The 26,623-nt window shown below is 43.9% G+C and overlaps 1 protein-coding gene across 2 annotated transcripts in view; it reads right to left on the bottom strand.

Annotated features, from left to right (window-relative positions):
* Positions 1 to 26,623, bottom strand: part of ADGRD1 (adhesion G protein-coupled receptor D1) — a 158,862-nt gene that overhangs the window by 16,235 nt on the left and 116,004 nt on the right. For both annotated transcript variants that reach the window (XM_081966884.1, XM_081966885.1), the window contains 3 exons: positions 20,677 to 20,743; positions 19,670 to 19,736; positions 8,243 to 8,334 (listed from right to left, as the gene is read on the bottom strand). In XM_081966884.1, coding sequence (XP_081823010.1) covers positions 8,243 to 8,334; positions 19,670 to 19,736; positions 20,677 to 20,743 — 226 coding nt within the window. The remainder of the gene's footprint in view (positions 1 to 8,242; positions 8,335 to 19,669; positions 19,737 to 20,676; positions 20,744 to 26,623) is intronic.

Below are 26,623 nucleotides of genomic sequence, written 5' to 3'. Positions count from 1 at the left end.
GGTCATAAGTGTGAAAATCGCTGACTTTTTTTCAGTACCGTTGTAACTTGGGTCACTCAATGAACTGCTGTAAGTTGAGGACTACTTGTATAACACCAGGAAGGGGGGGTTGTTTTGTAGCAATAGAATTTAGAGATAACAGATTAACAGAGTTGGAAGGGACCTTGTAGGTCATCTAGTCCAACCCCGCGCCCAAGTAGGAGACCCTACGCCATTTCTGACAAGTGGCAGTCCAATCTCTCTTTGAAAGCCTCCAGTGATGAAGCTCCCACAACTTCTGAAGGCAACTCATTCCACTGAGTATAGAATAACATAGTTGGAAGGGACCTTGTAGGTCATCTAGTCCAACCCCGTGCCCAAGTAGGAGACCCTACACCATTTCTGACAAAGGCAGTCCAATCTTTTCTTGGAAGTCTCAAGGGATGAAGCTCCCAAAACTTCCAAAGGCAACTTCTGTTCCATTAGTTGATTGTTCTCACTGTCGGAAAATTCCTTCTTATTTCCAGGTTGAATCTCTCCTTGTTCAGTTTCCATCCGTTATTCCTTGTCTGGTCCTTGGGTGTTTTGGAAAACAGCTTGACCCCCTCCTCTCTATGGCAGCCCCTCCAATATTGGAAGACAGCTATCATGTCTCCCCTGGTCCTTCTCTTCACTAGACTAGCCATGCCCAGTTCCTGCAACCGTTCATCGTATGTTTTAACCTCCAGTCCCCTCATCATCCTGGTTGCTCTTCTCTGCACTTTTTCTAGAGTCTCAACATCTTTTTTTTTTATAATGTGGTGACCAAAACTAGATGCAATACTCTAGGTGTGGCTTTACTAAGGCTTTATAGAGTGTTATTAGTAACTCACATTTGAAGGACTGCCATAGAGGAAGGGGGCAGCCCCTCAAACATTGGAAGGCTGCTCTCCTGTCTCCCCTGGTCCTTCTCTTCACTAGACCAGCCATGCCCAGTTCCTGCAACCGTTCATCGTATGTTTTAGCCTCCAGTCCCCTCATCATCCTGGTTGCTCTTCTCTGCACTCTTTCTAGAGTCTCAACGTCTTTTTTATAGTGTGGTCACCAAAACTAGATGCAATACTCTAGGTGTGGCTTTACTAAGGCTTTGTAGAGTGGTATTGGTACCTCACTCGATCTTGATTGTAAGTGCAACTTAGGATTGCAATGGCTTTTTTGGCTGACACTGCACACTGCTGGCTCATATTTAGCTGGTTGTCCACTAAGACTTCATCAACAACAACTTCCCTGCCTAGTTTACTGATTATTTTTTTGTTTGCTGGTTTCCCTTCCAAATATTTGCAACGCTAGATGGGGAAAACCTTGCGTGCTGTTTCTTTTGAGCCTTTCCTCTCCCGAGTCTAATAAACTGTGACCCAAATAGTGTTTGTCTTTTATCATGTCCAATGAGCCAAAGATGTAATTAGCTTTAAGACATTATCAACGCTGACTCACATTCTGGATTGCTAATGATGACTGTTTAATCTCCCTGCTTAATGCCTTCCCTTCGCATCTGGGATCTGGCAGACACCCTCTTCTTTTGGGGTGGGGTGGGGTTTTTTGCTCAAATCTGTCTCGCACTACTCCACTACTTTATTTCGAAAATAAAATACACACACACACACACACACACGCACACACACACACACACACCAAGGACTGGTTGATAATGCTCCACCTGCCGTCTCGGAAATCAAAACTGTGCTGAGAGAGAGCTAAGGGTAACATGGGGCCTGGGTTTTATGCAACGTTATCTACAGACAGAGAGGTATACAGGAGTCGAGGTGAGTGGATGTGATCTCAGAAGAATTGCTGCTTATCGTTCTTGGTTTTGGGTTATATAAATAAGACAGGCAGGTGGGTAGGTGGATGGAGAGAGGGGGGAGGGAAGGAGGGAGGGATAGATAGATAAATAGACAGACAGATGGATGGACGGACGTATGGATGGATGGATGGATGATAGATGATACATGATGATAGATAGATGATAGATAGATAGATAGATAGATAGATAGATAGATAGATGATGGATGGGAAGGAAGGAAGGACTAGATAGTATTAGAGAGAGAGAAGGAATAAAAGATAGATGGATGGATGGATGGATGGATGGATGGATGGATGGATGATAGATGGGAAGGGAGGAAGGACTAAATAGTAAGAGAGAATAAAAGATAGATAGTTAGAGATAGATAGATAGATGATAGATAGATAGATAGATAGATAGATAGATAGATAGATAGATAGATAGATAGATAGATAGATGAATGGGAAGGACGGACGGACTAAATAGTATTAGAGAGAGAGAATAAAAGATAGATAGATAGATAGATAGATAGATAGATAGATAGATAGATAGATAGATAGATAGATAGATGATGGATGGGAAGGAAGGAAGGACTAGATAGTATTAGAGAAAGAGAAAGAATAAAAGATGGATGGATGGATGGATGGATGAATGATAGATGGGAAGGGAGGAAGGACTAAATAGTAAGAGAGAATAAAAGATAGATAGTTAGAGATAGATAGATAGATAGATAGATAGATAGATAGATAGGTAGGTAGGTAGGTAGGTAGGTAGGTAGGTAGGTAGGTAGGTAGGCAGGCAGGCAGGCAGGCAGGCAGGCAGGCAGGCAGGCAGGCAGGCAGGCAGGCAGGCAGGCAGGCAGGCAGGCAGGCAGGCAGGCAGGCAGGCAGGCAGGCAGGCAGGCAGTGGATGGGAAGGAGGGAAGGAAGGGACTAAACAGTACTAGAGAAAGAGAATAAACTAGATGGATGGATGGATGGATGGATGGATGGATGGGCAGGTGGGAGGGCAGGCGGGCAGGCAGATAGATGATGGATGAGGAAGGAAGGAAGGAAGGAAGGAAGGAAGGAAGGAAGGAAGGAAGGAAGGAAGGAAGGAAGGAAGGAAGGAAGGAAGGACTAGAGAGTATTAGAGAGAGAAAGAAAATAAGCACACTGTGATGGAATGTAGTTTGAATTCCCTGGAGAAGTAAGAGAGAACTCAGTCCAGATATTTTGTGTGAAAGAAAGAGGGTGAAGCTAGCCCTCCCTAACAGTTCCCAGATAGTCCTCAATCTGGCAAGATTCTGTCTACTTTAATTTTTTTAAAAACCTCAGGTTGGTAGAATCAACATATGTCCTTCCTGGTTTGGGGCCTGACAGTCAACCTAGTTCATCTTTGGACTTTCTTTCAAGATTGCATGAGCTTAAAAAGTGATCTCCATACCCAAATCCAGGGGCAAAAGGGGATGCTATTTTTATTCTTGACATCTCAGGGAATTGGATCATCTTTTTAGTGATGCAATAATTGAACCACACGATAAAGAAAAGTGCTACACGTGGATTCCAGATGGACAAGCCGAAGACATTTTCCCCCTGACAGCTAGCGTTCTCATTCTTCTCCTTTCTCTCTCTCTCATTCTCTCTCTCTCTCTCTCTCATTCTCTCTCTTCTCTCTCATTCTCTCTCTCTCATTCCCTCTCTCATCCTCTCACACTCTCTCTCTCCCATTCTCTCATTCTCTCACATTCTCTCTCTTATTCTCTCTCTCTTCTCTCTCATTCTCTCTCTCTCATTCTCTCATCCTCTCACTCTCTCATTCTCTCTCTCCCTTTTATTTCTCTCTCTCATTCTCTCATTCTCTCATTCTCTCTCATTCTCTCTCTCATTCTCTCCCTCTCTCATTCTCTCTCATTCTTTCACTCTCTCGTTTTCTCTCCCTCATTCTCCCTCTCATTCTCTCTTCTCTCTCTTACTCACTCTCTTTCTCTTTCCATCTCTCATTCTCTCTCTCTCCCTCTCTTTCTCTCATTCTCCCTCTCCCTCTTTCTCTCATTCTGTCTCTCACATTCTGTCCCTCACATTCTCTCTCCCTCTCTTCCCTTCCCACTCCACCCCCCCTCCTCATTTATTCATGACAAATCTCATAGTGGATTCCTCCGCTTCTATTCCGGAGTCTGCATGTGCTGGAGAAATGATACTGATTTTTCCAGATCACTAGACCGCATCGGAGGCAATGATGAGCAAAATCATTCCATAAGGCTTGGCCCTGGCAGTTTATCGAGAACCCGTTAATGAGCTTCTGCCAGGCAGGACAAATAATATGCACAGGCTCAAGGCAGGAGACAGACTCACCAAGCCTCACGTCCTTCTCGAAGGCCCCAATTATCCTATTTTAAAAGCTGACAGGGAGGCTGTGTGCATACAGGTAGTCCTCGTCTTACGACCGCAATTGGGACCAGAATTTCCGCTCCTATGCACAGCGGTTGTTAAGTGAGAGGCGCCCAATTTCTACATTTGCATTTACGTTTTGTTGTTGAGTGATTCAGGCGGTCATTCAGCGAATCTGACTTTTCCCCCCATTGATTTTACTCAGCGGAAACCAACTGGGAAGGTCGTAAGTGGGGATCCCATGGCCATGGGATGGTGCAACTGTCATAAACTGTTGTTAAGCATCTGGATTTTGACCATGTGACCCTGGAGGTGGGAGACCTTCCAAGGTGGGTGAATTGAGGACCCAGATTGTTGGGGGCAAGAGGCTGACTCTGCAAACTGCTTAGAAAGGGCTGTAAAGCCAAGTGAAGTGGTATATAAGTCTAAGTGCTATTGCTAGTGCTATTGCCCTTCCTTCCTTCCTTCCTTCCTTCCTTCCTTCCTTCCTTCCATCCACCCACCCATGGTGTGCACTGATCAGAATGCAGCATTGCAGGCAAACTCTGCCCATTACCAACAGTTCAATTCTGACCAACTCAAGGTTGACTCAGTCTTCCATCCTTCCAAGGTGGGTAAAATGAGGACCCAGATTGCTGGGGGCAAGAGGCTGACTCTGTAAACCGCTCAAAGAGAGGTGTAAAGCACTGTGAAGCGGTATATAAGTCTAAGGGCTATTGCTATTGCTATTTTTCACACTTATGACTGTTGCAGCCTCCCTTCCTTTCTTCCCTCCCTCCCTCCCTCCTTCCTTCCTCCCTCCCTCCTTCCCTCCCCTCTCCCTTTCCTTCCATGGTTAGAATGCAGTATTGCAGGCTAATTCTACTCACTGCCAGCAGTTCAATCCTGACCAGCTCAAGGTTGGCTCAGCCTTCCATCGTTCTGAGGTTAGTAAAATGAGGACACAGATTGTTGGGGGCAAGAGGATGACTCTGCAAACCACTAAGAGAGGGCTGTAAAGCGGTATATAAGTCTAAGTGCTGTTGCTATTGCTTGAATAGAGATTCTACAACCTTCATCCGCCAGGCATGACCCACCACAGAAGCAAATAAAACCACCTCTACTACTCGCTTACAAGATTGACAAGTAAAGTCCTTGAAGCTTAGTCTCCCGCGGAAAACAAAATTTGCTTAGTGAGCTCAGGCCATCCGATCGGTAAGCCGTGACGAGGCCCGATTGATGCTCTCCTTCAATGCGCCGTTCATCGGGCCAGCACGGGCTCAACATCCCGCGTGCCAGGGAAAACTGTTGGCAACAATTACACCAATTTGTTCTTGCCAGCTGCAACAAGGCAAAACTGCTCTCCAGCAAATAGTCTTTCTGCCAACCAACTTCCTCCCCGGGGTGCTTTGGCGCACAGGGGCAAAATTTGTGTACACAAATTCTAGTTTGGTCCTTGCCAGCTGAAATCACAAGCTGTGTTATGAAGCCCTTTCTGTAAGGAACTGTTGGTTACTTAAAACCTCGCCCAAGTGATATAAAGTACGTTGAGTATCCTTTGATAAATATTCATTATGTACTCCGGCCCCTGTCCTTGTGTTTGCTACAGCAAGCAAGCATTCTTCAGTGCAGATAAGAAATAATCTAGGACTGTCTCTCTCTTGCCAGAACGAAGAGAAAAATATCAGTGCCCAGTGCTGCTTATTTTTAGTTTCAAGTTCATTTTCTTGTGTCACCGGTCCTAAAGCGCTAAAAATATCACATGCTGTGCTAATCAAGAGCGAAGGTTATTCTCACATTCCCAGTCTATAAATGCACCTGATGAATCTTGCAAATTTCTGCCATAGCAAATACCAAACAAGAGGAGCCAGTCAAGACAGAAGATTGACAGGCTCCAAAGGCTGAATGGGAGGAGGAGGAGGAGGAGGAGGAGGAGGAGGAGGAGGAGGAGGAGGAGGAGGAGGAGGAGGCAAGGAAGGAAAGAAAGAAGGAAAGAAGAGAAGGAAGAGAAGAAGAGAAGGAAGAAGACAGGAAGGAAAGGAGAAGGAAAAGGAAGGATGAAAGGAAGAGGCAAAAGAGAATAATGGGAGGAGGAGGAGGAGGAGGAGAAACAGAAGTGTAGGAAGCCCCCTCCCCAGATTAATATTCTTTATTCTGAATATTAAAAAGAGGCAGGATAGAATATTTCCCCAAAGGAGAAATGGAGAAAAATATTAACAAACGGAGAAAGCAACCCCAGTCTTCCTAACGTAGGAAAACAGCTTCAAATTAAGAATCTTGAAGAGGCTGGATTTTAGGAATGCAGATTTGGGATAGATCAGCGGAATGCAACAAATGCAAATATAAACAAGGCACATTCTACCATATGTGGTGGACGTGCCCAAAAGCCAGGAAATATTGGAGTAAAATAAAGACATGGATAGAAAAAATTACGAAACAACAAATTGAACTGAGACCAGAACTATTTCTATTAAGTATGATAAGAAAGGACATGTAAGAAAATCTAATACATCATACTCCATATAATAACTGTGGCCAGAATTACATTTGCTCAAAACTGGAAACAAGATAGTATCCCTTCTAATGTAATAGCAATAAAAAAGGAACTTGATTGTGCTGAGATGGACAGGCTAACTATGGAATTAAAAGATAGAGAAGAAACAGAGTACTATACAACCTGTAACATATGGTATAATTGGCTAGAAAACAGAAATAAAGAGCATTCATAAAGATTACTGGAGAGGTATAATAAAAAGATATTGTATACATTTATAAATATTGATGTCTTAATGTACATACATGAATAAGCATACAGTACATAGAATAATGATGTATAAAGAAAGTTGAAATAGCCATGCTGTAAATATGAATGATAGTGATACTGAAACACTGTTAAGAGTGGACAGGTGGTGTTAAGGTTGAAATATGTGTAATAGAAATCTTTTAAAAATAAAAATAAACTCATTATCATTTACCAAAAAAAAAAAAAGAATGCAGATTTCGTATCCATTCACAAAGACAAAGCAGTCCTATTCATAAATGAAATGCCTTCAGCCACAAGCTCCCACAGAAGATTGGAGCTGATGGGATTAAGAATGTACATTCCCCCCACCCAAATTCTAAGGACGGGGCATGACCTTTAGGACATAATAGGATTAACCCACCACCATTAGAATAGTAAACAAGGCTTACTACATCGCACAAGCCCCTGGAGCATCCTGCCTAGGCAGGGGGTTGGACTAGAAGACCTCCAAGGTCCCTTCCAACTCTACTATTGCATTATCTCCAAATCGTATAAAGAACCATCCACCCACTCAGCCATTTGGTCAGCCACCCCAGAAAAATGCTGCTTTCACCGAAGTTTCTGGAAACCAAATAAACCTTCTTTTCTTGCAGTCAGCCTCCATTTTCTTTCCAGTACCTTTCCCCTGGCTTGGAACTGCAACGGATTTTTCTTCCAACTGAAGGAAGGAGAGAAGGAAAGAGAAGGAAGAGGAAGGAAGAATGGAAGGAAGGAATGCCCCAACACTGGAAGTCTTTAAGAAGATGTTGGATAGCCATCTGTCTGAAACGGTATAGGGTTTCCTGCCTAGGCAGGGGGTTGGACTAGAAGACCTCCAAGGTCCCTTCCAACTCTACCATTGTATTGCATTGTAAGGAAGGAAGGAAGGAAGGAAGGAAGGAAGGAAGGAAGGAAGGAAGGAAGGAAGGAAGGAAGGAAGGAAGGAAGGAAATACTTTCCTTGTGCTTAGCACTCAGCAAAAAAATGCTTGTGAAATTCATATACAGGGATTGTTTACAAAATAATCCCAAGAGCACCGCTTGGATTGGATTCCAATTTTTAACCCTCTGCCCAAACTGTATTTTTCAAAAAAAGTTCGTAACAGCCAACTTTACTGGACATTCAGATGTATTTTTAATGCCTGTGATCTTCACAAGATTGGATGTTATCTTTTCCTTTGGGATTAAATAAACAGCGCTAATCCTTTGGGATTAGATAAATAGCACTGCAGAATTCATCCAGCCTTGATTCACAAGACAATTCCTTCTTTTTTAAAAAAATAAAAAAAAAAGAAAAGGAAAGCAAACTTACTTGAAGGCATTAGCCTCTCCACGGACCTTATAATTTTCAGCACTTATTCTCGAAATTACTCTGGTCACGGCAATAAGGATGCAGATATTAACCTATCAAAATGAAAATAATAAAGGACTCTATCAGGAAAGGAAATCACCAGGTCGTAAGGGGAAGGGGGAAGCTTGGGTATACGCGCATACTTAAGATAAGGGCAAAGGTTCCCCTCGCACATATGTGCTAGTCATTCCCTACTCTAGGGGGCAGTGCTCATCTCCGTTTCAAAGCCGGAAACTCAGCACTGTCCGAAGAAGTCTCTGTGGTCATGTGGCCAGTATGATTCAATGCCGAAGGCGCACGGAATGCTGTTCCCTTCCCACCAAAGGTGGTTCCTATTTTTCTACTTGCATTTTTTACGTGCTTTCGAACGGCTAGGTTGGCAGAAGCTGGGACAAGGGAGCTCACTCCGTTAGGTGGCACTAGGGATTCGAACCGCTGAAATGCTGACCTTCTGATTGACAAGCTCAGCATCTTAGCCACTGAGCCACCACATCCCCCCACACACACATGCACACACGCACCATGTAACTCAGAATTATTTCAAGTTACCTCCTGTGTGAGTCTCTCTTCTCCCCCTTTAAATAGATATGTACTAAGGAAAGCTTTGCTGAAGACCGACTTTCAGTCTTTGGTATGCAAATCATGTCTCCCACTCGAGAGCCTTTTATAGTCCTTTCCCATAAAAATCACATTTTAGGCTCCATATAATGATTCTCCCAAAGCGCTAATATCTCAGATATTATGAAGTAGAACAAAGTAATCTTCCTCCCCCAAACGCTCTTAAAAGGTGTTCTTCTAAAAAAAAAATGTTCAAACTCAAGAGATATCCCTTGGGATCGGAGGGATACTAGCTAAACCCCGGAGAAAGGAATTGCAGGATGAGAAAGAGGACATCCACCCATCCTCTTCGTCAACCAGATCAGAGATGGTATTCAGCTAGTTCTGGCTGATTCTGGCAAACCAGTAGTGGAAATTTTGAGTAGTTTGGAGAACAGGCAAATACCCCCTCTGGATGGCTCCACCCCCATCTATTTGCTGCCTCCCGAGTTCCAGCTGATCGGTTGGGTTTTCTTCTGTTGCCCTGAGCAGGTTAGTGGGGTGGGGTGGGATGGAAATGGAGATTTTACATTATCCTTGCCCTGGAGTGGGGTGGGAAGGGTAGGGAAAATTTACATAATCCTTGCCCTGGAGTGGGAAGGGAATGGAGATTTGACAGTATCCTTGCACAGGATTGGGATGAAAATTGAGATTTTACAGTATCCTTCCCTGGAGTGGGGTGGGAAGGGAAGGGAAATTTTACATAATCCTTGCCCTGGAGTAGGGTAGAAATGGAGATTTTACAGTATCCTTGCCCTGGAGTGTGGTAAAAATGGAGATTTTACAGTATCCTTGCCCTGGAGTGGGGTAGAAATGGAGATTTTACAGTATCCTTGCTCTGGAGTGGGGTAGAAATGGAGATTTTACAGTATCCTTGCCCTGGAGTGGGGTAGAAATGGAGATTTTATAGTATCCTTGCCCTGGAGTCAGGTAGAAATGGAGATTTTACAGTATCCTTTCCCTGGAATGCGGTAGAAATGGAGATTTTACAGTATCCTTGCCCTGGAGTAGGGTAGAAATGGAGATTTTACAGTATCCTTGCCCTGGAGTAGGGTAGAAATGGAGATTTTACAGTATCCTTGCCCTGGAGTAGGGTAGAAATGGAGATTTTACAGTATCCTTTCCCTGGAATGTGGTAGAAATGGAGATTTTACAGTATCCTTGCCCTGGAGTAGGGTAGAAATGGAGATTTTACAGTATCCTTGCCCTGGAGTGGGGTAGAAATGGAGATTTTACAGTATCCTTCCCCTGCTATGCCCATCAAGCCACACCAACAAGGCATGCCGTGAGAACAGAACCAGTAATAAATTTTTTTGAATCCCACCGCTGAACCGGATGCCAGTGGATAGGCTGGTTGAGGATTATGGGGACTGGAGTCTAACATAGGGAACATCTCCTGAGAGGAAGCTATTCCTCCTCAAATGAAAGCCCAGTCAAATCTTTATTGTTGTGGTTTAAAAACTGGGATGTACACAAAAACCACATGAACAAAATTGTGATAGAACAAGATCAGCACCTGACCCACAACATCCCTGCACAATACTGCTTGGATGTGGTGGAATCCAATGCTGAGTTGCATAATTCATTGGTATGTAGAAAGTGCCCCCCAAGGGATCCACCTTAAATCTTCACAGTATTTATCTAATAGTTATGCAAAGAGTACTTTAGTCTGGCACGATTCCTGTCTGCAGGCGAATGGCAATAAAGAAACTACTCTGAGCGATTTATGGTGATGTTCGTGGCTCTCTACACCTGACATTGGACTGCATTCTAACATTTAAACTCCGACGTTCAGCATTCATGTTTAAAATTCCAACTCTTAGTAGGCAAACTGAGCCAATCAGCTTCCTAGGGCGAGAAAAATAATGACAGTTCCCCCTCGCCCCATTGAATAACGTTCTGCAAATAAATGTCTTTATTAAGCAGCCATCCAAGGAAAGTCAGATAATAGATGGTGCCTTTCCTTTCACTGGGATTCTGGCATCTATTCTCCATCTCCATAATTAGCTGGAAATATAAACTCCTCGCTCACCTTCCCATTATTTAGCCAATAGTTAACAATTGCTCACAGCTGCCAATTGGACTCGGTTTGAGATATATGTGGTCTATAAAACTTGCAAACCAGTCAAATTATAATGAGGGGGGGGAGTAGGTTTGAAGGGGATTGCAGTTCATGGGCAGAGTTGCCCAGATTTCATTCTTGGCTAATTTCTGCTAGAAGAATGCTTTTCCTTTATGACAAATGTACAGCATAAAAATGTGACAGCCACATGTTTTGGCTAAGATAACTGGAAACCCATGTGTGAACTTTGCTTGAGTTTCTGATTTGAAGATGGACAGTATTCCCAAGGCTCTGCTTTAGGCCCAATACTCGTCAACATCTTCATCAATAATTTGGATGAGGGGATAAATGGGGAACTGGTCAGATGACATCAAGCTGGCAGGAATAGCCAACACTCCAGAAGATAGCCTCAAGATACAGAAGGATCTTGACAGACTTGTCAATGTCTACTATTGGTATTGTCATAAATGTAAAATAACAATAGTAGATTCTTTCAATGTGGTAGTAGTTACAAGCAGAACACAAGCAGGAGGGAACAGTTTCATCTCAGAGTTCTGAGCAGGCAGGTGCAGTTTCAGTTTTGATTCTCAGCACAGACTCGGGTCTGTTTAAGCTCCCATTGGCTGATTTGGTTTCTGTGCCTATTCATTGGCTGACCTTGTTACCATGTCTCTCCCAGTCATGAATATTCTAACAAGTTGCTATCTCCCAAAGTTAACTACATCACAGGGGAAAACTTTGAGGGGGCTTTCCTTGTCTTTGATGTCCTACAGCCTTGAACATTGGGTGCTGCCTAACAAAATGAAACTCAATGGTGAAAAAAGGAAGGTTCTACATTTAGGCAAGAAAAACAAAATGCACATGTACAGTATAGGTGGCACCTGGCTCAATAGTAGTAGTAACTGTGAGAGGGACTTTTGAGTCTTAGTGGACAACCATTTAAATAGGAGCCAGCCGTGTGCAGCAGCTGCCAAAAAAGCTAACACAGTTCTAGGCTGCATCAACACAGGGATAGAATCAAGATCACGTGAAGTGTTAATACCACTTTATAATGCCTGTGAAAGGCCACACTTGGATTATGGCATCCAGTTTTGGTTGCCACAGTGTAAAAAAAGATGTTGAGACTCTGGAAAGAGTGCGGAGAAAAGCAACAAAGAAGATTAGGGGACTGGAGGCTAAAACATATGAAGAATGGTTGCAGGAACTGGGTATATGAAGAGAAGGACTAAGGGAGACATGATAGCACTCTTCCAATATCTCAGGGGTTGCCACAAAGAAGAGAGAGTCAGGCTATTATCCAAAGCACCCGAGGACAGGACAAGAAGTAATGGGTGGAAACTAATCAAGGAGAGAAGCAACCTAGAACTAAGGAGATATTTCCGGACAGTTAGAACAATTAATCAGTGGAACAACTTGCCTCCAAAGTTGTGAATGCTCCAACACTGGACATTTTTAAGAAGGTGTTGGTTATTCATTTGTCTGAAGTGATGTAGGGTTTCCTGCCTAAGCAGGGGGTTGGACTAGAAAACCTCCAAGGTCCCTTCCATCTCTGTTATTCTAACTGTAATTCATGTTAAAGGAGCAATCCTGACATTCGTCCCTTATCCTTATTTTATTCATTATCTTTTCCTCTTATTTGCTTTCACAGCTGGGACCTTTCTTAGGTCTTAAGGACTCTCAGATATGGAATTTTATTTAGATATGGTGGAGACTTTCATGGTTTTTGTCAGGTCTTTGAAATAGACCACGTGCCAACCCTAAAGCTGACCTGACTGAGGCCATTTTGAGCTGCCACAACTAAGGGATAGGAAGGGGGGGGAGTAGAGATAGCTGGGGGTTTGTAGGCAAAACAAAATACTTTCTCTTGGGAACCAAGGACGTTCCAGCAGGATGCTATGGAGGGCCGCGGTGGCTCAGTGGCTAAGACGCTGAGCTTGTCGATCAGAAAGGTCGACGGTTCGAATCCCTAGTGCCGCATAACGGAGTGAGCTCCCGTGACTTGTCCCAGTGTCTGCCAACTTAGCAGTTCGAAAGCATGTACAAAATGCAAGTAGGAAAATAGGAACCACCTTTGGTGGGAAGGTCACAGCGTTCCGTGCACTTTCGGCATTGAGTCATGCTGGCCGCATGACCACAGAAACATCTTCGGACAGCGCTGGCTCTTTGGCTTTGAAACGGAGATGAGCAGCGCCCCCTAGAGTCCAGAATGACTAGCATGCATGTGCGAGGGGAACCTTTACCTTTAATAAAGCTATTCTTTGAGGAATCTACCTGACTTGGAGTTTTGCTTGCTGTGGGTATGTTACTTGGAACTCTGACAACAGGTCAGGAAAGAAAAGTTTCTAGAATTCTGTTTCTGATTCCCCTTCCTCCTTTTTTTCTTTCTTTCTTTCTTTCTTTCTTTTCTTTCTTTCCTCCTTCCTTCCTTCTTTCCTTTTTTCCTTCCTTCTTTTTTTTTGCTAAACTTTACTTTTTAAAAACGGATTCGTGAGAGTGAGGGAGATATTGTTTCTCTTCTCCGTCCATTTTGACAATCCTGATTCAGGAGTTGCAAAGGTTTGACGTTGCTTTTTGCCAAGGAATCACATTCAATTTCGCCACACCTTCCTGGAAAAGAGCAAAGTGGACTACAGTTCATTGCCGCAGTGTATGATCTCACACACTGCAACGTCTAGAACTCAACCCAAAAAACATACAAGCTTATGAGATTCCCTTCTTCACGTCCAAATGTTGCTCCAGCAAATAACCAAGTACTTTCAGGCACGTAGGCAAACAATGGGCATCTTAGCCCAGTTTGAGCAAACAAATTAGATCTGAATAGCTTTATTAATGTTCTAACCGGATGGAGCAAAAAATCCATTTGACTCCCGCGAACAAATAAATCCCTGAACAACTATCAGGTCGTTACATCAGGAAGTGCTCTGTTCTCGTTTTCTTTTTCCAGATATTTGTAATATCTGACCTTGGAAAATAGGAAAATGCAACACAACCAAGGACAAAGTCAGACAAAAGGCAGCTTATCCCACAGCAGGACTTTGGGTGTGCCAAATATCTTAGAAGGGTCCCTCCCTAATTTGGGAGCTGTAAAGAGAATAACCGAATAACCCCCTGCTCAAGCAGGAAATCCTATACCATTTCAGACAAATGGCTCTCCAATCTCTTCTTAAAAACCTCCAGTGTTAGAGGATCCAAAACGTATGGAGGCAAGTCATTTCACTGATTTATTGTTCTCATTGTCCAGAGATTTCTCCTTAGTTCTAGGTTGCTTCTCTCCTTGATTAGTTTCCATCCATTGCTTCTTGTCCTGCCTTGAGGTACTTTGGAGAATAGCTTGACTCCCTCTTCTTTGTGGCAACCCCTGAGATATTGGAAGACTGCTATCATGTGATTTTCTTCTTTTCATCAAATTAAACATACCCAGTTCCTGCACCCGTTCTTTATGTTTTAGCCTCCAGTCCCCTAAATCTTTCTGGCTGGGAATGAAGTCCAACCCATATGGAATATAGAATAGCAGAGTTGGAAGGGACCTTGGAGGTCTTCTAGTCCAACCCCCTGCCTAGGCAGTAAACCCTGCACCACTTCAGACAGATGGCTATCCAACATCTTCTTACAAACGTCCAGTGTTGAAGCATTCACAACTTCTGGAGGCAACTTCTGTTCCACTGATTAATTGTTCTAACTGTCAAGAAATTTCTCCTTAGTTCTAGGCTGCTTCTCTCCTTGATTAGTTTCCACCCATTGCTTCTTCTCCTGCCCTCAGGTGCCTTGGAGAGTAGTTTGACTCCCTCTTCTTTGTGGCAACCCCTGAGATATTGGAACACTGCTATCATGTCACCCCTCGTCCTTCTATCCATTAAACTAGCCATGCCCAGTTCCTGCAACCGTTCTTCATATGTTTTAGTCTCCACTAGAATCTCTAGATCAGTGGTTCTCAACCTGTGGGTCGGGACCCCTTTGGGGGTCGAATGACTCTTTCACAGGGGTCGCCTAAGACCATTGGAAAACACATATTTTTGATGGTCTTAGGAACCGAGACACCAATTTTATGGTTGGGGGTCACCACAACATGAGGAACTGCATTAAAGGGTCGCGGCATTGGGAAGGTTGAGAACCACTGCTCTAGAATCTCCACATCTTTTCTACATCGTTGCAACCAAAACTGAACGCAGTATTCCAGGCGTGGCCTTATAAGGCACACCTGGAGGACCAAGGCATTATAAAGTGGCATTAAAACGGTTTATGGAATGGGAGTGGTGTGGTGGCTTAGAGGCGGAGCTCTTGCCTCACATTCTGGAGGCCATGAGTTTGATCCTAGGCAGAGGCAGATATTTCTCTCTCTGGGCACAATGAGAATATATCTGCCGAACAAAACTCCGCAATGGCAACAGGATGGGCATCCGGCCAGTAAATACTCAGCTCCATTCAGTTGCCCAGACTCCACCCCGCAAGGGATTATGGGAGTCATTAAAAGGAGATGATGAGGGTTTATGGAATGGGCCAAAATGGGAGTGTTCACATTGTCATAAGCCATGCCTTTCCAAGCCATAATTGCTGGTTACAAGGAAGTGACATTATGTCTTAGCATAATGAACTCAGTAATGGATGAAATCTGAATTTCCCTGACATGTCCAGTGGGGCATCTCTCCTTGAAAAACTAAAGTAAACAACCAGGGACTCCTTCTGGTTCCTTTATCTGGGTCAGGAGAGAGAAGAATAGATTTCCAATCATTAAGAAACTTGTCAAAATATTCATGAACTGGAATGGAGATATGGTAACAAGGTCAGCCAATAAATGGGCATAGCAACCGGGCCAGCCAATGGGGACTGTTTAGGAAGTGAAACAGTATTTGCTGGAGGCAGCAGGGAGCCTGGGCGTGGCTTAGCAAACAAGTCTGACCTAGTCTGTCTGCCGAATTGAAACTAAAACTCATCCAAACTGCTCTCTCCTCTCTACCACATTGGAAGAATCTGCTGTTGGTATTGTACATTTATTCATGTGTTATTATGCATACAAAGAAGTTCATGAATCCTGCTGAATCAGTCACCTGTCTGTCAGGCCTGCAGTTATATTCCTTTTTAGGATCTTTGGCCCGCCACTCTCTATTATTTCATTACGCTGTTTCGTTAGTGTAGTAGTTGGGAGGGTGAATAGTAAGGAGTAGAATTGTGGAATGCGTTGTTGTCATTCCTTTCTAGAAGCTCAAGGTCATCTTTTGTCTCCGCATCTCTGCGCCTGACCGGAACTAGCTGGGTGGAGATGCCAGCGTGGCTGAAGAAGATTGGATCATGTGATGGATTTATGGGCGTGGGGATAAGATCATGAACTTTCAACTGGGTGGAATCCCAGGAAGCTTTTAGATTTTGGGATTTCCACAGATGTGCCAACGTGTCTGTCTTATTAAATTGGAACTTTAAGGATAGTTTTGCCTTGGACTCTGATTTAATTCTGCTTGATATTTGGAACGCTGACACTGTGTGTGTGTTCTGGATTTGATTATTTCTGCAATAAACTCTGACAAAACTTTAAAAAAAAAAAAAAAGTCAGTTGAAGAGGCTCCTGGAAATGCAAGCTCTCGGTTTCTATGATATTTTTTTCCCCTGAGGTCTTTAATGCCCTCCATTGGAGTGGAGAGATGACTAAAGCTCCTGTCTGTCATCATTAATAGGCACTTGTGAGTTGCTGTGACTGTGGGATTGTTTATAAGCTCAGACACAAAATCGTTTTGCAGATGGTGCTCATTGCATCCGTGGATGTTGTTATCGGGACCTCTCCCATGTAGGAGATGGTCTCCGAGCTGCTTATATTTTGAGAATAGCTGCGCCGCCACGTCAAGGATAAAACGCAAACACCTGTCAAGGCTGTGACTAAGAAATAAAGGAAGGCCAGGCTGGAGAGGAAGCTCTTTTGGCGATTAGCTAATGATCCTTCTGACTGGGGGCTCTAACTCGTGTTCGTTCTTTTGAAATCACCACGTAGTGCCCGTCCAGATTTCTTCAAAGGAAAAGACGAAGGGCAGCTCTTGAAAATGAATGCTATTAAAAGATGAAAGGTAAAGCTAAGTCTTTTTTAAAAAATCCAGGTCCCCTCCCTACGTGGTTTCCAGGACTATCTAGCCCCTAATATTGTACAGGTTGGCTGAGCAGCATGGATAGTGTTGCAACGGTGGGGTCCTTGCAGCTCTCTGAGCTGGTTTTCTTGCAGATATTTCATCCCCCAACTAGGGAACATCATTACTGCTAGAAGGGAGGAGGAGGAGGAGGAAGAGAAGGAAGAAGAAGAGGAGGAAGAGGAGTAGGAAAAAGAGGAGGAGGAGGAAGAAGAAGAGGAGGAAGAGGAGGAGGAAAAAGAGGAGGAGGAGGAAGACGAGGAAGAGGAGGAGGAAGAAGACAAGGAAGAGGAGGAGGAGGAGGAGGAAGACGAGGAGGAAGAGAAGGAAGAAGAGGAGGAAGAGGAGGAAGACGAGGAGGAGGAGGAAGACAAGGAAGAGGAGCAGGAGGAAGAAGAAGATGAGGAAGAGGAAGAGGAAAAAGAGGAGGAAGAGGAAGACAAGGAAGAGGAGGAAGAAGAAGAAGAGGAGGAAGAAGAAGAGGAGGAGGAGAAGGAGGAAGACGAGGAAGTGGAGCAGGAAGAAGAGGAGGAAGAGGAGGAAGAAGAAGAGGAGGAAAAAGAGGAGGAGGAGGAGGAGGAGGAGGAGGAAGACGAGGAGGAAGAGAAGGAAGAAGAAGAGGAGGAAGAGGAGGAAGAAGAAGAGGAGCAGGAGGCAAAAGAAAATGAGGAAGAGGAAGAGGAAAAAGAGGAGGAGGAGGAAGACGAGGAAGAGGAGGAGGAAGAAGAAGAAGAGGAGGAGGAAGACGAGGAAGAGGAGCAGGAGGAAGAAGAAGAGGAGGAAGAAGAGGAGGAAGAAGAGGAGGAGGAAGACCATGGGGTCCTTACAGGGATGGGTTGCTGCAGCATTACTGCCAGTTTAGCGCATAATAATAATAATAATAATAATAATAATAATAATAATAATAATAATAATAATAATAATAATACTTCAGCTCAGTTAACATTAGGACAAGTGAAATGAATCTCTGATTTGCCAAACACACAACCCACCAAGGCGGGGGGGGGGGGGTTTGAACCTCTTGTTGATGATGAGCGATGACAGCGTGAAAGCTCGGTCAATATGTTTACCCTTCCATTTGTCAGGAACGACCCATGGCTGGGTTTTCTTTATCATCCAAGGAACATCTCAATCGATAAAAGCATCCAAGGAGACAGGTCTAAGGATGGCCTAAAGACAGAAATGCCTGCTTCCTTAATCTACCAGTGTGGGGGGGGGGGAAGACCCCAGCCCTCCCTTGCAACTTCTAAAGAGCCCTCTGAGTGATTAAACCACAAATGTGATCTGATTTAAGGCACAGATACCATTAAAGCATCCGTCATGCATTATGTATCACGAATGGCCCGTCCGTGAACTTGCAACTCCCACTTTAGGAAGACGACATGCGTTGCAGCCGACAGATGTGCCCGGAGCAGATTGTGGAGTTAACAAAGTTGTATTAACTCTCCTCTTTTGATGGAGTGTTATAAAGCTGGGAGGGGCAGCGGGCGATTGACTTGTAGAGCTGAGTAGCAGTGGATCTACTGCTTCTCATTGCGAAAGGAGGGGGAAGGGCGGGCAGGCTGTTGAAAACCGCAGATGTAGAAGAGGAAAATAGAAGTGTCATTCAGTTGGCTAGGTAGGACCAGAAGGAGAATGCTTAACTAAGACCCTTAACCCCCACCCTAACCCTAACTTTCACCCTCACTCTCACCCTTCACCCTAACCCTCACCCTTCACCCTTAAAACTCACCCTCACCCTTAATCCTAACCCTACCTCTTAACCCTAACCCTTAACCTAAGTCTAACCCTAACCCTCACCCTTAATCCTAACCCTAACCCTAACCCTAACTAACAACTGCAGTCATTCACTTAACAAATGGAAGGGAATGGAAGAAGCTTCTTGGATGAGAAGCAAAATGTCTTCAAAGATAAAAGCAAACTCAAGTTGCCTTTTGAAAAAGCACATTTGGGACAATCACGACCTGGGTGATTGAGAATCTCCATTGACATTCTCATGTTTATTCATTCCCATGGTGTAAGAAATGGCCTCTGGCCATCTCATATCCTTTAGGACAGGGGTCTCCAACCTTGGCAAGTTTAAGACTTGTCGACTTCAATTCCCAGAAGTTTCCCATCCAGCGAAACTGGCTGAGGAACTCTGGGAGTTGAAGTCCACAAGTCTTAAAGTTGCCAAGGTTGGAGACCCCTGATTTAGGGGACACTGGAGGAGAAAAGCTGGAAATATCTCAACCGTGGCCACTTGGAGATGGGAGATCTTCATGCTAGCTTGGGGATTCTGGGAGCTGAACTCCACCCATCTTCAAGGGATCAAAGTTGAGAAACAGTATAGGAGCAAAAAGATGGGAGACATCTCGTAGCTACTTTTCCCCCAAATTAACATGTTTTATTAAAGGCACCAAATTTCGTGAGCTGCAGCTTCCTTCACAGATGTCATCTGTGGCATCTGGTGAAGGGAGATGCATCTGGTGAAACCGATGGCTTTTGAGAAAATCTGTTGGTTGGAAAAGGTGCTACCAGAGCTGAGCTCCATACGGTCAAACGTGGCTTGCAATAGTCATCCTGCCAGCAATCCTGGAGCTTCTAAGGGAGAAGAGAAGGAAGGAAGGAAGGTGAACCTACCACAATGATGAACAGAGCTGGGGCCACAAAAGCCCAGATGGCACCGCTCTCCAATGACAGCCAACAGCTGCAAAGAAAGAGGGAAAGACATTGTGACATTGTAGCATGAGGATGATGGGGGTGTGTGAGTTCCAAGCCACCACTGATTGAAAAATATGTAATAGGGAGAAATAGCAATAGCACTTAGACTTATGTAACACTTCAAGGTGCTTTATATCACTGTGGATGGATGGATGGATGGATGGATGGATGGATGGATGGATGGAAGGAAGGAAGGAAGGAAGGAAGGAAGGAAGGAAGGAAGGAAGGAAGGAAGGAAAACAGCAATAGCATGGAGACTTACAGAATATACCACTTCACAGCCCTCTCTAAGCGGTTTACAGAGTCGGCTTTCCCCCCAACAATTTAGGTCCTCATTTTACCCACCTTGGAAGGATGAAAGGCTGAGTCAACCTTGAACCTGGTGAGATTTTGAACTACCAAATTGCAGGCAGGCAGCAGTCAGCAGAAGTAGCCTGCAGTACTGCACTCTAACCACTGCGCCACCGTGGCTCACGGCGAGAAAGAGGCAAAGCTGGGGTGGGATGGACAGCAGAAAAAGTTGGTTTTCCTGCTTGCTTTCTTCATTCCAGGTCTTTGTTGAAGGAACATAGGAGAGGGAGAATCCATGGTTTTAACTTCAGCCCAGTTGTCTAAAAAAGGTGGTTACCTGGGAACTAACTTTGCAAATGGAATGCAACCTTTGCTAGTCTTAACATGATCTGGATGTGGGAGAAAGACAAAGCTATTATAGACCTTTATCTTCTGGACTTCAAGTTCCACCACTCCCAGATACATCTGAAAGACTCGACCTTCCTTCAGAAATTGGGCCGAGATATGGATTCATGGAGACAGCTTAATGCTGAGAGCGTTGGAGCAAATACGTGATACCATCTACAAACTCTACATTCTTCAAAGGAGCTGCCACAACAATGACAAATGTATAAGTTCTCATTTCCAGAACTTACTTGTTGACTTCTCCATAGCTTTCCACAGATGTCGTTGTGGAGATGACACAGATCAGGAACGGGCAGCCTGCAGGAATGAAGAGGGGAGCATTAGCATCTTCATTAGAAGTGGATCAAGATAGAAGGATGCTCCAGGAAAGCCATCATGAAACCACTGGATGTGGTTTAAATATTATAAATGTAGTTCTTCTATAATCCAGGGGGCAGCTGATAACTGTCAGACGGCTCTGGCCCCCTCTCTGCCTCCGACACAGAGCCCTCGTCAGAGCCTTCTCCAGACTCCAGAACTGGCCCATGTTCCTCCGCAACCTCCTCACTGTCCGAATCTGCTGCCAACTCCACTGGCCGCTGGCGGGCAACAACAGGTACAATGATCTAAGTGAAAATACAGGTATTGGAACCCTTTTTCCAAAGCTGTTGTAACTTTGAACCATCATGAAACAAATGGCCATAAACTGGGAACTACCTGTAGTATGGCCCAAGTGCAGATTTATGGGAAGACTGAAGGAGTAATCCGTATTTTATCTTGGGCCTAGCACTCTTCAATATTTTCATAAATGAGCTAGATGAAGGAATAAAAGGGGAACTGATCAAATTTGCAGATGACACTAAGTTGGCAGGAATAGCCAACATCCCAGAAGACAAACTCAGAATCCCAAAAAGATCCTGACAGACTTGAACAATGGGCTCTATTCAACAATACTGCGACCAGTTTTGGTCACCGTACTACAAAAAAGATGTTGAGACTTTGGAAAGAGTTCAGAGAAGAGCAACTAAGGCAAGGTTCAGCAAAGTGCAGCTCTGGAGCCGTATGTGGCCCTTTCCTCCCTCTGCTGCAGCTCTGTCACCGGTCGGCACCACAATTTTGAGAGGAACTTCCGGTGGGGGGGAGCACGGTGCACCAGGAGAAGACTCTATGGCAAGGGGAGGGTTTTCCAGTTGTCTCCACAATTGATAGGGCTTTCGGTTATGACAGGTAGAGGAAAAAGGATGCCATGCTAGGAGGAGACTCTATGGTGGGGGAACGGAACTTCCGGTCAGGTCCAGAATTGAACAGGGGGCTTCCGGTTAGGACCTTTGTGGTTTCCGGTGTTTTCTTTGCTGTGAGAAACGGGTCCAAATGGCTCTTTGAGTGTTTAAGTTTGCCGACCCCTGAACTAAGGTGATCAAAGGCCTGGAGACTAAACCATATGAAGAACATCTTGGACATTTGTCTGAAATGGTATAGGTTCTCCTGCTTGAGCGGGGGGGGGGGCTAGACTAGAAGACCTCCAAGGTCCCTCCCAGCTCTGTTCTATTCTAAATTTCAATGCTAAGTTGAGCATTGAAAGTGTAAGGAGAAGGAGTGGCACAACTAATGTTGTCATCTACATGAATGTACAATGACAATAAAGGTTACACTGTAACCAGAGGATGGAGTCAAAAGAGGTAGCAGCCTAGAATCCCTACGTAGCCACAAGCAAAATGGTCCCAAGATAAAGAGTTGGGATGCTCCATTTTTCTTGAATTTTATTAGCCTGATCACCAGCTGGGCCTTGGGCGAAGCAGCAGCTACACGAAAAGGCAATATGAGGGCCCTTAAAATCACCCTCATTTTTGGCGGTTTGATGCTTTAACAGCCACAATCTTTGATCACATTTTGCAAGGAAATTCGAGGGCCTGCGTACGGGCAGGCTTCACAGTTGGCTCCCTCTTCATTATCGGCGTTGCTAAAGAAAGATAGATTTCTGGCAAAGTGTTGCAAATTCAATTACAGCGGCATATGGCTGCATAATGGGAAACTAGCAGGCATTACTGGAAACAAAGCGAGTCTACGATCAATGTACGACGGGGATGGAAGACGGGAGCAAGAAAAGGCTACTGTTTCATGAGTCCTAAAAAGGGGGGGGTTTGAAAAAAGGACTGGAAAGCAGAGGGGGGGTGGAGATGTTTGAGGAGGGGATTTGCTTTGAGAAGGACTGGAAAAAGACACCTCCTTGAATGGGGGGGTGTCTCTGAAGCATGTCTTGCATCTAAGAGGGAAGCGAAGCAACAGCACTGGGTGGTTCTTTTTCTTCTTCTCTTCCACCTACTCCTTCCTCCTCCTTCTTCTCCTCCTTTTTCTTTTCCCCTCCTCCCCCTCCTCTTCCTTCTCTTTCTCCTCCTCATCTTCCTCCTCCTCCTTCCTCCTCCTTCTTTTCTCTTCCTCCGCCTACTCCTTCCCCTCTTTCTCCTCCTCCTCTTCTTCTTCTTCTTCCTCCTTCTTCATCCTCCTCCTCTTCCTTCTCCTTTTTCCTCCTCCTCCTCCTTCTTATCTTCCCCCTCTTCCCCCTCTGCCCCCTCTTCCTCCTCCTCCTCTTTCTCCTCCTCCTTCCTCCTCCTTCTTCCCCTCTTTCTCCTCCTCTTCTTCATCCTCCTCTTCTTCTTCATCCTCCTCCTCTTCTTCTTCTTCATCATCCTCCTCCTTCCTCCTCCTTCTTTTCCCTTCCTCCCCCTCCTCCTTCTGCTCTTTCTCCTCTTTCTCCTCCTCTTCTTCCTCCTTCCTCCTCCTCTTCCTCCTCCTTCCTCCTCCTCCTCCTCTTCCTCTTTCTCCTCCTCCTCCTCCTCCTCCTCCTCCTCCTCCTCCAGACATCAGTGGAAGCAGTCCACCACCCACCATTTAAAAGAATGGAAAGCATTAGATCTGCCCAATTCACCCACTTAGGTGTGGTTGCCCCATGTATGGTAGACCTCACTGCCGTAGATGACTACCACCAGCCCAACCGCAATGCATCTTCTGAACTGGAGGAGGACGAAAGTCCCACATTTTTCACCCTGTCCGCTTCATCTGAAGCAATTTCATCTCCCGGGAGAAAATTCCCTTTGAGTTTCTTCTTTTTCTTCTTTGATAGATGCTAAAGAGCCATTTCAATAAGAGTTTCTGAATTCACGGCTTAAGAATGGGAGAAAAAAATATAATAAAAGAATAGCGAAGGTAAATAGTAACGGTAAATGTTTCCCTTGCACATATGTGCTGGTTGTTCCCAACTCTAGGGGGCGGTGTTCATCTCCGTTTCAAAGCCAGAGAGCCAGCGCTGTCCGAAGACGTCTCCGTGGTCATGTGGACGGCATGACTCAACGCAAAAGGTGCACGGAACGCTGTTTCCTTCCCACCAAAGGTGGTCCCTATTTTTCTACTTGCATTTTTTACATGCTTTCGAACTGGTGGTTGGCAGAAGCTGGAACGAGTAACGGGAGCTCACTCCGTTACGCGACGCTAGGGATTCGAACCGCCGAACTGCCGACCTTTCTGATCGACAAGCTCAGCGTCTTAGCTACTGAGCCACCACGTCCCTCAATAAAAGAATAAACGCTCATAAATATTCCTGTTACCCCCGAAAAGAATTCAGCCAAGGTGTTAAATAGCTGTAACTTGGCTGATTTCCCCCCCCCCCTTCAAAGTGCATCTCAGATGCTCCTGCGGTTTAACTCGATTATTTATCAGCTCAGAGTTGCATCGAAGAAGAAAATTAAACAGAGAGTTTCTCGGTAAGATAATGAAACTTATGGAGGTGAAATGCAGACTAACCAACTGGATAACCGAAGAAATAATTTTGTCGCACGTAACAGGAGCTGCTGCTGAAGTTCCTCCTTGCAGAGAGAGTGCGGGCATTGTGTGCTGTGTGTGTCTCCTACTGGAAAAATGAGACGGTGATCTTGGGTAAAATACAGACAGGATTTGGTGGATTGCCACGGCTAAATGCAACTGGGATTATTTGGCTAATCTGAAATGAACAGATTTGCCTTCGAAGGCTCAACCCCTCCGAGACACCACGGCAAAGAATTAAATCCATTTTAGGTCATGAGATTGAAATTGTTTTAGGAGGTCTCCCCCGGTGGGTGGGTGTCCTCATTTCAATGCTTGGCTAGAGGTTTAACAGCGATAGATTGGCTATAATAAGACCGGTTCAAAATTCTTCGCCAACCGTGGAGTGATTAGAAACAGATGCACTATGATCTTATTTCACTCACGCAAAGTCGTAGCTCGACAGCTTAAAATGGAATCCGCCTCGAAACATCTCGATTTTTATGCTTTTGTGTAGAGCGTGGAGAGTAACAGACAGTTGAAGGAGGCAATGAAAACGTTTCTGGTGCTATTATTATGCATAATGTCAACTCCTTCCAAAAATTCTTGGTAAAATAACCTGGTCTAGATAAAGTCCTTCTCCCCTTAATCTTTAGTTCATTTATCTCTCATTCTATCATCTATCTATCTATCTATCTATCTATCTATCTATCTATCTATCATCTATCTATCTATCTATCTATCTATCTATCATCTCTCTATCTCTCTATCTCTCTATCTCTCTATCTCTCTATCTCTCTATCTCTCTATCTCTCTATCTCTCTATCTCTCTATCTACCTACCTACCTACCCACCTAGCTATCTAGCTATCTAGCTATCCAATAATGCAATAGCAGAGTTGGACCTTGGAAGTCTTCTAGTCCAACCCCCTGCCTAGACAGGAAATATGATCTATCATCTATCTATCTATCTATCTATCTATCTATCTATCTATCTATCTATCTATCTATCCATCCATCCATCCATCCATCCATCCATCCATCCTAACATCTATCTATCTCTATCCTACTTATCTATATTATCTATCTATACTTTTTCTATCTCTATCTATCCTCTATCATCTATCTATGTCTTTCTGTCTATCATTCTGTTGTTCTGTCTGTGTCTCTGTCTATCATCTATCCATCATCTATCACCTATATCTATCATCTATCTATTCTATCATCTATCTCTATCTTATCTATATCATTTATCTATCATCTATCTAACATCTATCTAACATCTATCTATCTATTATCTATTATCTATCTATTATCTATCTATCTATCTATCTATCTATCTATCTATCATCTATATCTATTATCTATATCTATCATCTATCTATCCTATTATCTATCTATCATCTATCTATCATCTATCACCTATATCTATCATCTATCTATTCTATCATCTATCTATCTCTATCTTATCTATATCATTTATCTATCATCTATCTAACATCTATCTAACATCTATCTATCTAGTATCTATCTATTATCTATCTATCTATCTATCTATCTATCTATCTATCTATCTATCACATATATCTATTATGTATATCTATCATCTATCCTATTATCTATCTATCATCTATCTATCCTATCATCTATCCTATCCAACATCTATCATCTATCTATCTATATCTTACTCTATCTATCTATCTATCTATCTATCATCTATCTATCTATCTATCTATCTACTATCTATCCATCAATCTATCTACTGTCTGTCTATCTATCTAATCTATCCATCTATTTTTTCCCATAACAAGCTCTTCTTTGTCAGAAGTTTGATTTTGAATGCCAAATCCGTGGAATTCTGCACAGCTGGAGATCCAGCTGAGTCACAAGTATATTAAACATGAAATGAATCGTTAAAAAGCCATAAATATACGCATTTCACATTGCATTCGGGGACAAATAGGTTTCTTGAGCAATGGCTGCTAGTGCTGAGGCTCATAATTCTTTAACGTTCGTTTCTTGTCCAAAATATCCAGAGTAATGGTCGGATTCAGTCATTCCTGTTTTCTCCATTCGCTCAGAACAGGTTTCAGGATACCGGATCCTCCGTCTTACAATTATTATAGAATTTTGCTTTCTTTCTACATTTTGGCAAATGTCTTTAGTGCCACCTGCTTTGAATGAACGCAGAAGATAAGGAAGGCAAGCACAACTTTTGATATAAAAAACGTTGCCTTTCAAGAGGAAAGGCAATCAAGAAGGACCCCACAGAGATGTTCTACAAACAGTTGTTTAAACAGAAAAACAGTCTGCCAGATACTTGTGGGTACTTAAAAAAACACTCGTTTCTAATTTGTTGGAAGTGAATTAATTGCGATGAATATGAATTCGTCCCATTAGGGAC

The sequence above is a fragment of the Natrix helvetica genome (assembly GCF_964273705.1).
Source record: "Natrix helvetica genome assembly, chromosome: 14".
Classification (NCBI taxonomy): Eukaryota; Metazoa; Chordata; class Lepidosauria; order Squamata; family Natricidae; genus Natrix; species Natrix helvetica.
Note: the sequence above shows the minus strand (reverse complement) of the source record. Positions and strands in the feature narration are given on the sequence as shown.